General features: G+C 35.8%; 1 protein-coding gene across 1 annotated transcript in view; it reads left to right on the top strand.

The window, feature by feature from the left end:
* REV3L (REV3 like, DNA directed polymerase zeta catalytic subunit) overlaps positions 1-14884 on the top strand; it is a 183916-nt gene that overhangs the window by 127592 nt on the left and 41440 nt on the right. The window contains exons 18-21 of the mRNA XM_024740937.1: positions 463-655; positions 1807-1918; positions 7627-7742; positions 10926-11044. Of these exons, the coding sequence (XP_024596705.1) occupies positions 463-655; positions 1807-1918; positions 7627-7742; positions 10926-11044 (540 nt within the window). The remainder of the gene's footprint in view (positions 1-462; positions 656-1806; positions 1919-7626; positions 7743-10925; positions 11045-14884) is intronic.

Raw genomic sequence — 14884 nt, forward strand, 5'->3', positions numbered from 1 at the left:
AGGATTAATAGGTAGGAGTTTCAAACTAAAAAATATCTGTCTTTTCCGTTTAAAATATAGGTAAAACTATAATTAACTGGGTAGAAAGTAAAAGGTAAAATCAACAGACTTTGGTTTGAATGTACGACCACCTGGACTAGTCATTCTCTTTCTCAAATAGAAATTGCGAAAATTCAGAGGCACTGCATGTACTCTAGACAGATAGTTTTAAGTGTGTGTTGTCATTAAGAAATTACAGCGTAAGCAGATTTTCTAAAAGAAAAACGTGAATTGATTTAAGCTAATCTTAGAAGTAAAAATCTAGTTTTAATTTGTGGAGTGTTAAATTGTGAATGTGTCCTTTATAACCATTTTTTTCTGTAATTTTACACGTGTATTTCCTTAGAGTCTTAGTGAAACATACTTCTTTCGGCATGTCTCAAAAAAAATGTTTAAAAGTGTGATTTTTATTTCCTTTTATAGATACAAAATCTTACTCTAATCAGTGTGGAATTACATGCTCGAACTAGACGAGACTTAGAACCAGATCCTGAATTTGACCCAATCTGTGCTCTGTTCTACTGCATCTCATCTGACACTCCACTGCTGGATACAGACAAAACAGAACTCACAGGTGTAATAGTGATTGATAAAGACAAGACAGTCTCTAGTCAAGGTATTGTTCATTTTTATTAATTTTATACCTACCTACACTAGGATGAACCTTTTAATGGCACAGTTTCTTTGCTCAAGATCTAAACCAAGCATAAGGAACTCTTCTGTAAAATGTTTGCTGAGGTGGGAGTAGGAAATGTTGTCTATAGCTTTGTCCTAAATTCATTATTCTTGAATTATTGTTAGAAGTCAGAAACAATACAATATAAAGAGCTTAATAAAATTTCCAATTAGCATATCTAATTTGATCTAAATATTATTATATAAAATACTAATTGTTAATACTGAAGTCAAATAATTGTGTAGGTTGGGTGGACAGCCTTCCTTATATATGCATGCTGGTATTTTGCTGCTAATACAGAGTTTCTCTTTACTTTAAGGAGTTAAGTTACTACTGTAAGTTAATGGTTTATAAAAGACTTAAGATATATTCTAATTTTGTTGATATCTCTTCCTAAATACATACACTTTTGGTTCAGAGGTTCTTCATATAGGATACCATGTAAGGCAGTTTATAAAATACCAGGTGTTCCTCTGCAATTTTAAATAGTAATATGTGAATTCAGTCAATTGAGGAGGAAGTCTTAACATATAAAAAAACTGTACAGGAATTTGCAGTTTAATCAGTGATGTGCTTGAGCTGGCTTGTACCAGTTCACAAGCCAATTGCTAAATTTTCATGAATTTTTTTGAACTAGTTGATGTCACATTGGTAGTTTCAAATTAGCCATGGTGGGAAGTTTTCACATCTTGGATATAGACAAGAAGTACAAATCAGGGCTTTTTTTTTTTTTTCCTGGAGAGGTGCTTATAAGCATTCTCCAGCATACCACTGAGTAAAATATTCTCCACTAAGCAAGCCTCTTCCTGTAGGAAGAAACAAAGTAATTTTTCTTTTTGGGTGACACGTTATCTGGGGAATTTTGTGAATGTAGACTTTTCAGGAAAATAATTGAAAATATGAAATTTGAATTTTCAGTTACATGTACTAGAAAACCTTTAAGAAAATTTTCAAGAAACTGAGCTAATTACATATTTACTTTGGGGAATGCTGTCTCATTTTAAAGTATTTTAGGTGCATAGTCTTACTCAAAAGTAAGGGATAATATTACTTAAATAATTATATATAATAAATATTTTGTTTATTCTTAGATATCAGATATCAGACCCCATTGCTTATTAGATCTGGAATTACAGGACTAGAAGTTACCTATGCTGCTGATGAGAAGGCACTTTTTCAAGAAATTGCACATATAATAAAGAGGTATTGTTTTGTATTTTCTGATTTTTTTTCCAGTTTTTGTTCAGAGTCCTTTTGTGCTACTGTTGATCAATATAGGTGAAAGTTAAAAATAGGAAGTGATGGGCTTCCCTGATGGTGTGGTGGTTAGGAATCGGCCTGCCAGTGCAGGGGACACAGGTTCAAGCCCTGGTCTGGGAAGATCCCACATGATGCCGTGGAGCAACTAAGCCCATGCGCCACAACTACTGAGCCTGCGCTCTAGAACCTGTGAGCCACAACTACTAAAGCCCATGTGCCACAACTACTGAAGCCCACACACCTAGATCCTGTGCTCCGCAACGAGAAGCCACCGCAAGGAGAAGCCCATGCACTGCGACAAAGAGTAGCCTTCACTCGCTGCAACTAGAGGAAGCCCACGTGCAGCAACAAAGACCCAACTCAGCCACAAATAAATAAATAAAAAAGAAAAAAAATTATAAAAAAATTTTTAAAAATAGGAAGCGAATCCCTTCCTATGGCCCTTGAAAGAAAAGTTAGCCCAGAAAGGATTTTACCCTCATCTCCAACCACCATCACCATTTCCAGCAGATTAGGAATAAGAAAAGGAGTATTCTACTCTCAGGATTTGGGGCCAGTGAAAGAGAAATATTGGCTTAGCCTCTAGCTTTCCCAGTTGGATTTTAGCATTTTTCTATGGTGATGAAATAATGGGTAACTGTACTAAAGTTAAATTGTATTATTCATTAAATAGTCTTCTACCTTGGGAGCCAGCCACCATTTCAGTACCTTTATTCTTTTTCTTTTTTCAAGAAAATTTTTTCTGAGTTTTCCAAAAAACTTTGGAATGTAATTTGTTCATAAATTTAGGACTATCTGGTACATACTCTTTTGTGCACATAGTTTATTGAAAATCTCTTTTGACCATTTGATAGTTGGCTTTGATGCTTGATAGTAGAATCTTGTCAAAATTTATGAAAGTTTTTAACCAAAAAAATTTTAATTTAAAAATTAAACAATTAAGTGGATCTCTTTTGCATTTTCTCAAGAGTATAACTCTTAGTAGCCATTGCCCATTGCTAGATTTAGGTTTTTAAATGCCTAAAGCAGGCTGGAAAATACTCTGGATCCTGATGTATGGATAAAAGCTGTCCTTGAGCGTGTTGTTACACTCAAGCCTTTCTGTTCTGCTTTTGTAGTCGAACTTTTTCCTATAAAACTGAGACAATATCCTGCGTTAAAGATCAAGGTGGGGCTTCCCTGGTGGCGCAGTGGTTGAGAGTCCACCTGCCGATGCAGGGGACACGGGTTCGTGCCCCGGTCCGGGAAGATCCCACATGCCGCGGAGTGGCTGGGCCCGTGAGCCATGGCCGCTGAGCCTGCGCGTCCGGAGCCTGTGCTCCGCAACGGGAGAGGCCACAACAGTGAGAGGCCCGCGTACCGCAAAAAAAAAAAAAAAAAAAGTCAAGGTGATGTTTTACTGACTCAACATCTGATTGCATCCCAGATGGGTTAACATAAACCATTTTGAAAATCAGAAAACCAGAAAACGTTTTCAGTGAAACAAAATTAGATTAAATGTCAAAGCATAAAAGAAATGATATGCTGCTACCCACCACTCTAGGGAGGAAAAAAGAGGAATGTATTTTTACTATTTATTGCACTGGTGACTGGATGGATTCCCATCCATTTGAGTCTTGCCATTGTCAGTCCTATCTTTTATCTTCTCATAGAGATATCAACATGTCAGGTACTTTCAGTGCCCCCACTGCAAGCAGCTTAGCAAAAGGAACATGTAAGAGTTTTAGGCAGATACCATTTTATGTGCCAGCACATATCCAGTAATGTCCCTGGGCTTTGTATGCTTGTCTTCTCCTTGTCAGGTTTATTCCCAGCAATAGGATTACCTGTGAACATTGAGAATCTTGTCAATCATTTGCAAGTGTAGTAACTTTCTTAAATGTCCATAACATGAATTATACTGGTTGTTAAGAAAAATGCAGTAAACAAAATAAAACTAACTTCTGGTTCTTATTCAAAAGATGATATGGCTATTAGAAAAAGAAGAAAAATGCTTAAATATCAACATTTCAATTCTGTAATGTCCTTTATAAGTCCAAACAGCTCCCTAAAAGATTATTTCCTTCTTATACCTCATTTGTTGAGCACCTCCTCTACACAGGTTTCGCTAAGAGCGTAGGCTTGGGAGTCAGCCAGCTCTGTCTTTTTGTCTTGAGCAAGTTACTTATCTCTCTAAACTTTGGTTTCCTCATCTGTAAAAGCGGTAATAGATACGAGAATTAAGTGAGATAAAGCACATAAAACTCTTAGCTTGGTCAGTACTTAATTGTTAACTCTATGTGTAAGGTACAGTTCTTAAGTGCTGAATATAAGATTGAATAAGATATAGATGTATATTCTCAAAGAGTTTTATTGTCTTTATTTTTCTGTTCTTAATATTTACCTGCTCAGGTGGCAAACACATAAAATAATGCAAAGCGATATTACACAAGTAAAATCAAATTTATTATCTTCTTGTCACAAACATTTTTCTCTTTATGTATTTCCTTGAACTATTAATTTCACATTTCCCTGGACTCCCTAACTTAAATAATTTAAGTTTTGAGTCCTACCTTTTTTTCTCCTCTAATCCATGCATTACATCCTATCCATTTAACCTCAGAATTATCTTTCAAGATCATTCCTTCTCCCCTCCCCCTCCCCATGCCCATTGCCACTCCCCTAGTTAGAGCCCCCTCACCTCTCATCTGTACAGATGTTATTGGCTTATCTAAAATATTAATTGTAAAGCAGCTTTTTTCTGCCTAAGCAAATAAAATTATTTTCTTATTTGCTGCTTTTTCTGATGCTTCATCAGAAGCACAGTTTTGTTCTTCACTACTAATTCTATCTACCCAACCTTCTTCTTTCTATAACTTAGAAACCTGGTAGAGTGAATAAAATTTACAAAAATTGCAGAACAAATCACCAAGATTTTGTTATTGTCACTGAATGTTTTCACAGAAGAAATATGGAATCCTTGGGACTTTGAACTTGAAAAAGATGTTTCATGAGCTTTGAGAGTCTTGTAAAACTAAACAGCCTCTAGGTCAAAAAATAAATATAATAGATCTGAAAAATACTGAAATGGCAGTTTTTCTAAAAGAACAAAATCTATTAATAAATCCATTAAGAGAAGCATTAAGGGTAGCTTTCTGTTTTTTCAGTGGTAATCTCTGAGCAGTAGTAGTTTATAAAATAGGTACTTGTTAATTGAGAAAAAAATACTTTCAAAACATTATCAGAAAATAAGTGTACTTAATCACTCTATTAGTCAGTTACCACAACAGAGCAAGTAGCTGATTGGAATAATAATTCTTATAATAAGTAGATGTTTCATGAATCAAAAAAATTCAGTTGAAGAAGGTGGAAGAACTATTTAAGAGTCAACAGAAGGGCTCTGTAATCATCTGGCATCTTCTTCATGTTGTACCCATGTTTAGAAATGTATGTGATAGGTACTTCAGCAATCTTCCAAAGTCTTCTCTTAAGATCAAGGTTGACTGTGACCAAATTGTAATGCCTTTTCTAAATATTCTTAGTATTAATGCAGTCAGCTGCATGGGTTCTTTCATGTGTGTATGGGAATCCTTCAAATCTCCTTTCCCTGACGATCCTTAGAGTCACTTAACACTTCTGCCCCAGTTTCTCAAATTTAGACATTACATAGTTAGCTTTATAGGGAGATGCACTTGTCATGCAGATCATCTTTGACTGCTTTGAGAAGAGTTTAACTTTAATGGAAGAGTTGATGAAGTTGCTATCAACAAAGATGTGTTGAGATATTGGATGTTATTTTAGAAGACTAATGAGCAGGAAGGGTGTTGGGAGACTTCTCTTTTCTTGAAGCCCTAGGACTTTTCTGGACTTCCTTTTTAAGAATGAATCTACCCTTTTAACCTCCGATCTCTGAGACTGGGCCTTTGCCTCATTGTTGCATATTGTCTTGCTTGCTTTTGCTTCTCCCCACTCTCTCGTGTTATAATCCTGCTCTTTGTTCCAGAATTACCAGCCACGTGGCACTTTCTACCAAGAAAACACTTTTATAGGTCGGTGAAAAGATCCATTTGGCTGTTCTATTAATCATTTTTATTAAATTAAGTGGTTTTCTCAGAAATTTCAGTCCTTTTTATATAGAGGAAAGCACATGGATATATGTTATCTTTTTCTCCTGACAAGTTTGAAGGCTACTTTGTAAGTCTGTAGTATAACAATGGATCACAAGCAGATCACTGGATATTGAAATTTACATTAGGGAATGTATTTTATAGGGCCTTTAAGGAATAGGAAAAATGAAAAGAATATTATTGCAGAAGTTTGAGTCTAATTCTTTTGACATTAGCCACTTAAGTAAGGAGACATTTTTGTGACATTCTTATTTTTATTATCTAAGTAAAAACTAATGTCATTCAATACCCATTTAAAGAAATTAGCTATGAAAGTATGATAAAATATTAGCAAACCAGTTCTAAAAATAGATCTGGTCTTCCCATGATCCACTGTTACCACAGACTTGCTGAGTAGCCATATATTGCTTATATTAGTAAACTGGGGTAATCTATAACTGTAGACGTTGGTGAAACTTAATAGTGTTAAGTGATGTAATATGGACAGGCTGCACATCCCATAATTCAGAGTGACTTTATAAGCAGTTATGTAAAACCCAGCTTTATAAATTTTTGTGATCTTTCACTCTACTTTTTTGGCTTTTATGAATAATGGTACAATAATCAGAGTAATTTGGAACTTCTAATTTGATAGCATTACAGTAGTTTTCACTCTCAAAAGTTTTTGTTCTCCACCTAAGACTGTAATCAGTTCTTCTCTTGCCCACACAATTTTCCCATTGAAGTAAATCTTCATGCTTATTTTCCTTTGTACTATAATCAGACATTTTTTTATGGTGGTCACGGTGGAAGTCCTCAGAAGAAGCTCAAAGCAGCTCCTTCTAAGGTGGATGCAGATTGTCTGTTCAGTTCTACCAGTGCAACTGTGTGACCACAGTGAGCGTATTTTTCACCTAGTTTCTGATGTTTAGCTTCCCCACATTAATCTCACCCCTATTAATATTTAATTCTTCCATTAAACTGAGTCACCTTCCTCTTAAGTTTAGAGGACGAACTTATCATTACAGAGGCCTTACTTTATGTGAGGACCAAGTCTTTACTAAGAGGGAAAAGGAAGAAATTTTCATTTTTTTTCTCAGCATTACAACTGTTTAAGGACAGTAGAGGGTAGAGGGGTAGAGAAGTGACAACAAAATGACCTGAGGGATCATTTTCAAAATACAGTATCCACACATGCCCTCATACTTCACCCTGCCCCTACCCACATTATATCTCAATTATACCCTCACTCATACACTTTACTGGTAATGCCTGCCTCCCACCCCAATTTTTAGCAGCCTCTTTGCCAAGTCATATCAAGTAAATACATAATCTAAGTAAAAACGACTTTTGCTTTTACAAAAGTAGCTTTGAACTAAGAACTCTAACCACCCCACCCCTTCCTCTAAAGAAATTCTATAGGCACCACTATATCACCTTTTTCCACCTGAGAAACATTATAAAATGTAGATTTTTAATTTTGTAATTTATATCATAAAGAAGTAGTTCTTCTGCTTAAAGGTTCAAACGTGTGGTCCTTGTTTAATTTTTTCATTCCTTCTTTAGGTATGATCCTGATATTCTGCTAGGATATGAGATTCAGATGCATTCCTGGGGTTACCTCTTACAGAGGGCTGCTGCACTGAGTGTTGACTTATGCCAGATGATCTCTCGGGTGCCAGGTAGGAAGCACTATGAATGTTTTATTGTTAACTACAGGGCAAATTACAAATAAAGACAAGATTATTGTTTTAGCCTGATTTTTAATACTAAATTGTGTAAGTTCTAGATATACATAACTCCATTATAAACTTTAATCATAGATATATCCCATTTTTATCCAGCTTTTTTTTTTTTTTTTTTTTTTGCGGTATGCAGGCCTCTCACTGTTGTGGCCTCTTCCGCTGCGGAGCACAGGCTCTGGACGCACAGGCTCAGCGGCCATGGCTCACGGGCCCAGCCGTTCCGCGGCATGTGGGATCTTCCCAGACCGGTGCATGAATCCGTGTCCCATGCATTGGCAGGCAGACTCTCAACCACTGCACCACCAGGGAAGCCCTATCCAGCATTTTAACATAAATATTTTTCTGCATTATGAGATAGTCTTTATAATCATTATGAAGCATATAACATTTCTTTGACTTGATATACCATAATTTTATTTTATTTGTCTGGTTCTATGTTTTATCCATTTGGTGAGGAAGGAGGAGATGGTAGAGGAACACTAACTGTTTTTTTATTTGGGTGTCAGGCTAAAAAACTACATGAATTTTGAAGGCTGTTCTCCAATAGTGTGATTCTAATTGAAGAGAGGGGCAGTAATAATATTCATACCAAAATTAGTTTTTAAAGCATTTTTAAAATTATGTTTTGTTTATAGTTACTGAATTTTTAATAACTTTGTTTTAAAGGCCCCCCTCCCCCAAGTTGGACTAGGACAAAGTAGCATATACTTTGGGAGGCATAAAGATCAAATACAAAATTAGTAAAACCAATCAAGATACCTCCTGAAAGGGGTTATGAAGTCAATAAAATATCTAAAGTGTTGGTAAATGGAAAGGGAAAAGTTGAAGTTGAAGAAGATTCAAGGACAGTAAATATTTTGAGCTTTGCAAAAGTTTAGAAGAAAAGGCAGAGCTGCTTTTAGTTTTTCATTGCATTAATTGTTTGTAGCTTCTCTGTCCCTTGAGTGATAGGAATAGTGATATATCTCAATTTTTTCAACACTTCATTGGGCATAGGTTTCTGAACATTCAGGATAGGTAGCATGGGTGTTCAGTGCACTTATTAATTAATTAATTGTAATGACTAAGGTATATGACTTCAGAATAATGAATGAAAGTTCCTGTCCTTTTAGAACACTGCTGAAACCATTTTTATGAGGCAATATGGTGCAGTAGAAAGGGCATGCAGTAGAAAGGGCATGCAGTAGAAAGGCATAGTAAAGAGCACCAATGGTAAAAAGCACACATTCTGGAGAAAGACCACCTGGGTTCATATCCTCGCCGGCAGGATTCAGACATCCAACAGGATAGGTTTCTTAACTTATCGATACCTCAATTTGTTCATCTGTAAAATAGGGACGTAACAGAACTTATCTCATAGTGCTATAATAAAATACTTAGAACAGTGCCTGAGAACATAGTAAACATTATGTGTTTGTTAAATGAAAAAATGAAAGGAAAAACACAACACTTTTTTTAAATTGATTTACAATATTGTGTTAGTTTCATACAGTATAGCACAGGGAATTATATCCATTATCTTGTAATAACCTATAATGGAATATAATCTGCAAAAATACTGAATCACTATGGTGTACACTTGAAAAAAATCTCTTAAACATTATGTTTTTAAAATAAAGAAGAGCAGTAGGTTTGTGTACATGGTCTTTGGAATCAGGTAACCCAGGTTTAGAATACTGGGTTTGTTACTGTATGGCCTGGGACAAGATAAAACATTTCTGAGTAGAATGTACTATAGTGCAAAATAAAAATTATACTAACATAATAAAGTGGCTGTATTAAAATAAAATAAATAATGTTAGTAAAGTTCTTAGAACATAACAGACATTCAAATATGGTAAATATATTTATTATTCTAGAGCCTCTATCAACAACATTCATGTATACCCAGTGTTATACAGGAGAAACAAATTTTAATTTCTAATTCTAGATAAAATCATCACTTAGAAACTAGACTCAGAACTCTGTTCACTGTAAGAGGAACTCTTCATCTAGTTCTCCATATGTAGTTAATAGAATTTCACCCTGAATATGAAAATCATTAATTAATGTCAACAAATTTTCAGAGATTTTTTTTTTTAATTTAAGGACATTTTATTTAACTGAATATATTCAGATATTATCATTTCAACATGTGACAGAAGCCTCATTTCTTGGTACACGGGCCTCTCACTGTTGTGGCCTCCCCCGTTGCGGAGCACAGGCTCCGGACGTGCAGGCCCAGCGGCCATGGCTCACAGGCCCAACCGCTCCGCGGCATGTGGGATCTTCCTGGACCGGGGCACGAACCCGTGTCCCCTGCATCAGCAGGTGGACTCTCAACCACTGCGCCACCAGGGAAGCCCCAGAGAATTGTTTAGGTTAAAAATTCTACCATTTTTTCCCCAAGAAATGACCAGTTTAATAATAAATATTTTTCATCCAAACACCAAAGAAATGATGTGGTATTAGGTATTCATAAAAATAGCACCAGGGCTTCCCTGGTGGCGCAGTGGTTAAGAATCCTTCTGCCAATGCAGGGGACACGGGTTTGAGCCCTGGTCCAGGAAGATCCCACATGCCGTGGAGCAACTAAACCTGTGTGCCACAACTACTGAGCCTGTGCTCTAGAGCCCGCGAGCCACAACTACTGAGCCCACGTGCCTAGAGCCCGTGCTCCGCAGCAAGAGAAGCCACCACAATGAGAAGCCCACGTACCACAACAAAGAGTAGCCCCCACTCACCACAGCTAGAGAAAGACCGTGTGCAGCAATGAAGACCCAATGCAGCCAAAAATAAATAAATTTATTTAAAAAACAAATAGCATCAGTAATTATCATATTTAAAGAGAAAAGCATTTATTTTTTTAAAAAGTGTGTGTATATATGTTTTTATTAAAAAATATATACAGTTTTCAAATACATTTATTTCACAAAATTCTTTTATAATTTAAAGAGGAAAGAAAAATTGTTTTATTAGTCAAAATAATGATTTTTCTCTTAAGCCTAATACAAAATAAACTGTGAATTACATTTAATCTTTAGTCTTCATCTTGAATTTTTATTCTCATCTTCTTTTGCATGGTTTGCTTGGAAATTTGGTTTCTGTGAGTCCTGATGCAACCTATATTCATTTCTATAGATGACAAAGTTGAGAATAGATTTGCAGCCGAAAGAGATGACTATGGGTCGGATACAATGAGTGAGATAAATATTGTTGGCCGAATTACACTAAATCTTTGGAGAATCATGAGAAATGAGGTAAGGTACTTTATCTGAAATTTGGTTTGGAAATAAGAGATTAGATCAATATATAGTGATTTTAATCATTATAGAATATTAGTATAGCTTCCTATATAGCTTATGCTTATTTGTGAATTATTTTTATTATACTTAAGTAGAGTTTCAAAAATAAATACTACTTTCTAAAATGCAAAGCTATAGAAGTATTTAACTTTGTTATTGATGATTTTTTTTCCCCTGTTTGTGTCTAAGCACAAATAGCAGTGGATATAAAAGTCTACAGCTATCATAAAATGTTATCTTGTATGTATGGAATGTTGTATAATTTCATCATTTTTTGCTCTTAAATCATTTTTACATTCAAGGCCAGATAAACTCAGCTTGACCTTTTTGATTTATTACAGTAAGAAAAATTTAGTCTAGATAGAGGAAAGAACTTTTTGAACTAGGGATATTTAAAACCTGGGTCAATTGGAAACACATTACTTGGAAATAGTTAATAGCAGCATCCAGTTGAGTCTTTGGGGGCCCAGGTAAGGATTTTTGGTAGTATGAAACTATCTTATTAATAGGCAATCACTCAGAGAAATAATTCTGTCACCAAAAATGTAAGAAAAAAGATACCTAAAATAAATTGCTCTATTCTCAGATTTTGGACTTGTAATATCAGATAAAATGTTTAACTTTAAGAGAGAACTCTATTCTTCAACTACTTCCCTTTGAAAATACTTTCTATTATACACTCATTATCCGCTGTGATCTTTTCTGGCTCTTCTGGATTTATATAAAAATTTGAGTTTCCAAGCATGCCCTCTGCAATTCTTTTGGGACCAATCATGGAGTAATTCTTCCAGATAAGAAAATATGCTCTTTATATAAAATTGAGGTATTCCCATTTTTATTTTTATTTTCTCTCTGCACCATGAGCTTCAAGTTATGCTCACATTTTATCTAATTTGAAAATGTACCATACATGTATCTGCTTGAGGATAATTTTTATCCTGTTGTTCTTAAAATATTGTCAGCACAAGAATCTTCCAGTGACTGCAAAAATACAGTTGACCCTCAAACAACATGGGTTTGAACTACACAGATCCACTTATTGGTGGATTTTTTTTTCTCCGATAAATACATACTACAGTACTACATGATCCACGGGTTGGTTGAATCTGCAATGCAGATTTGCATCTACAAAGAGCTAACTGTAAAGTTATACACAGATTTTCAACTGCATGGGAGTTGGTGCCCTAACCCCTGTGTTGTTCAAGGGTCCACTGTAATTCCTAGTGACACGGCATAGGATATGGAACGTACAGAGATTGTGTGATGTATTTGGTTTGTATATTCCATTATGTATTTCAAACTTCAGTCTCCAATACTGCCTGAATGAACACATAAATTAAGTATATAAACACAAAATTAAATTATTGAGCCTTACTTAGTTTTAGGGATCTTTTCATTCCTGAAGATCCAAAGGGCAACTAGAGCAATTATCAACTGTTAGCTTAAAAATCACAAATTAGAGAGTAAATATTTTTTCAGAGTTTAGGGCTTTCTTTAGTCCTTACTGGAAATTCTCTCTAATTCTAGGCTACATATATACCATCTCTGATCTTTATTTGTATCTGTGCGGAACAACTGTGAAAAAGTTACAGTCGGGTAATTTACACCACCCCCACCCCCACTTCCTAGATGTGCCAAATTAGATTATCACTTTTTTCCTAACCCTAAGTACTCCTGGCAATTTGGAAATTTCCGTGAAATCCTGAATGAACTTGTGGGAAGTACTGTCTTGTATCTCTAGGTGGTATAGGATTTTAAGGGTTATGACTTTGGCCCTAAGAGTTTCTTCATATTAGAGGCCCTCAAACTGTTTTTTCTGGATTTAAACAGTTCCAGAAACTCCTTTTTTATCTTTATTTCTTTTATCTGTATCTCCCTCATGACACTTAGCTGTTTCTAGCTCTTTGTTTTCTTAAATATTTATAGTTTGTTTTTAATGTTCCTTATTAAAAATAATTTATATTCACTCTAAAAATTGCAGAAGAGTATGTAAAATGAAAGTGAAATCCAACATCTCCACAACAGTTGCACCCCCCAGATACAATTTACAGTTGAATGGATACCTTTTTTTTAATGCTACTTCGGATTTTTTAATTTTTTAAATTTGTTTTTTAATATCCTAGTTTTCACTCTCCTGCTTAACATAGAATTTCTGCTGTTCCCTCCAGACTTTGAATCCTCGGTAACAAACAAAGTGCCTCTGAAATAGTGCTCATGATATGCTTGACTGCTTGAATGAAAGAATAAATGACTCTTCCCCAGAGGATTATATTTAGAGGCCTTCTGGATATCAGCTTAATCCAGGCCTTACAAGAATTTGCAAACTAGGTTGGAAATATATCTGATTCAATTCAACAAATATTACGGAATGCCATCTCTAATGCACAGATTTGGGCCTCGGTTTAGATCAAATTAAGATTAAGGGTATAGCTGGTTCCTCCATTTTAGCAGGCAGATTATCTGGGTGCAGATGTTAGGTGGGTAGCCGTGAGGATGAGAAGTTCTCTTCTGGTTGCTTCAGTTTCAAGAGCTTCAGGCTCTTTGGGTTTGAGGAGAGAAGAGTTATTTAGGAGAATTTGAGAGTGATTAAGAAAATATAGAAGTTAGGCATTGACAGCCCATTTGAGCTTTGCATCAGCAAATTAAAGAGATACCTGCCAGCTGTGTTCAGATTCACAGATATAAGTGCAGAGTAACAGAGGGTTAGATTTGAGCACAGCTCACAAGCAAAGGGTTATGGCTTTACTAAAATTTAATTAATTAAAAGGAAGCAAGAGAGGGCAGGGAACTGAATGTTAGTGCAAGGTTGGGATTATAATGACTGACTGTGGAATTTGAGCTAGGTTAGGAGCAAAGAGGTCAGGGCACCAGGGGGAGTAACCCGGAAGGAGACGGTGGTCGGAGGATGGGTTACATGAGATTATGGAGAGGGTACAATTACTGGTAATCACAGGTCTTGAAGTATGCTCGTCGGAGTGGCTAAGGTGATACGGAGGCACTGATGCGAATTACCTCTGAGACTTATTTTCTGGTAGCAGTGTGGAAGGGGGCAAGACCAGAGGTAGGAAACCAGTGAGAACATTATTGAAGTAGCTCAAATGAAAACTGACAGTGATATAGCGATTCACAAAACAATTTAGAGAGTAAATCCATGTACAAAAAGATGAAGAGGAGGAGGTGTCAAGAATGATTGTCAGGGTTCTGGCATAGATGATTTAAGATCATGTTTAGGTGGGAAAATGAAGATTAAGGATATAGAGCATGAGGTATCAGTCAGATATCCAGGTGAAAGATACTCAACAGACAATTCAATAGGGAAGTCTCAAATGTGGGGTAGAGTCTGGATTAGAGGTACAGTCTTGGAAGTCACATGAGAGTGTGGATGAGCTCACCAAGAAGCGAATGGAGAGAGCGATCAGGATTGAGCCAAGCACAATTGTGTGAATGAAAATATTTTGAGGATCAGACAGAGGAATCAGATGCTACGAAGGAGTTGTCAGATAAGATAGTGAAGAACACTCCCAACAGAGTCACTAGGAAGGTCAGATGCTTCCACACAAGCATGTAGGCCTGCATCTCAGTTTGGAACACTGGAATCTGGTTCTAATATTCCCTATTACAGCATCAGTCTGTCAATAAGCATCTATTAGGTAAAATAATATGCTCCCTTGTATTCATATTTTGTCTTATTTATAAGGCACTTTTATAGACTTGTCATTTTTGACTTCTGATACTCACAAACTTGCAGGATAAGTAAAACAAGAAAGTAGTGAGGTATTATTCAAGATGAGAAAA

This window comes from Neophocaena asiaeorientalis, unplaced genomic scaffold, assembly GCF_003031525.2.
Source record: "Neophocaena asiaeorientalis asiaeorientalis breed wild unplaced genomic scaffold, Neophocaena_asiaeorientalis_V1.1 scaffold203, whole genome shotgun sequence".
Lineage (NCBI taxonomy): Eukaryota > Metazoa > Chordata > Mammalia > Artiodactyla > Phocoenidae > Neophocaena > Neophocaena asiaeorientalis.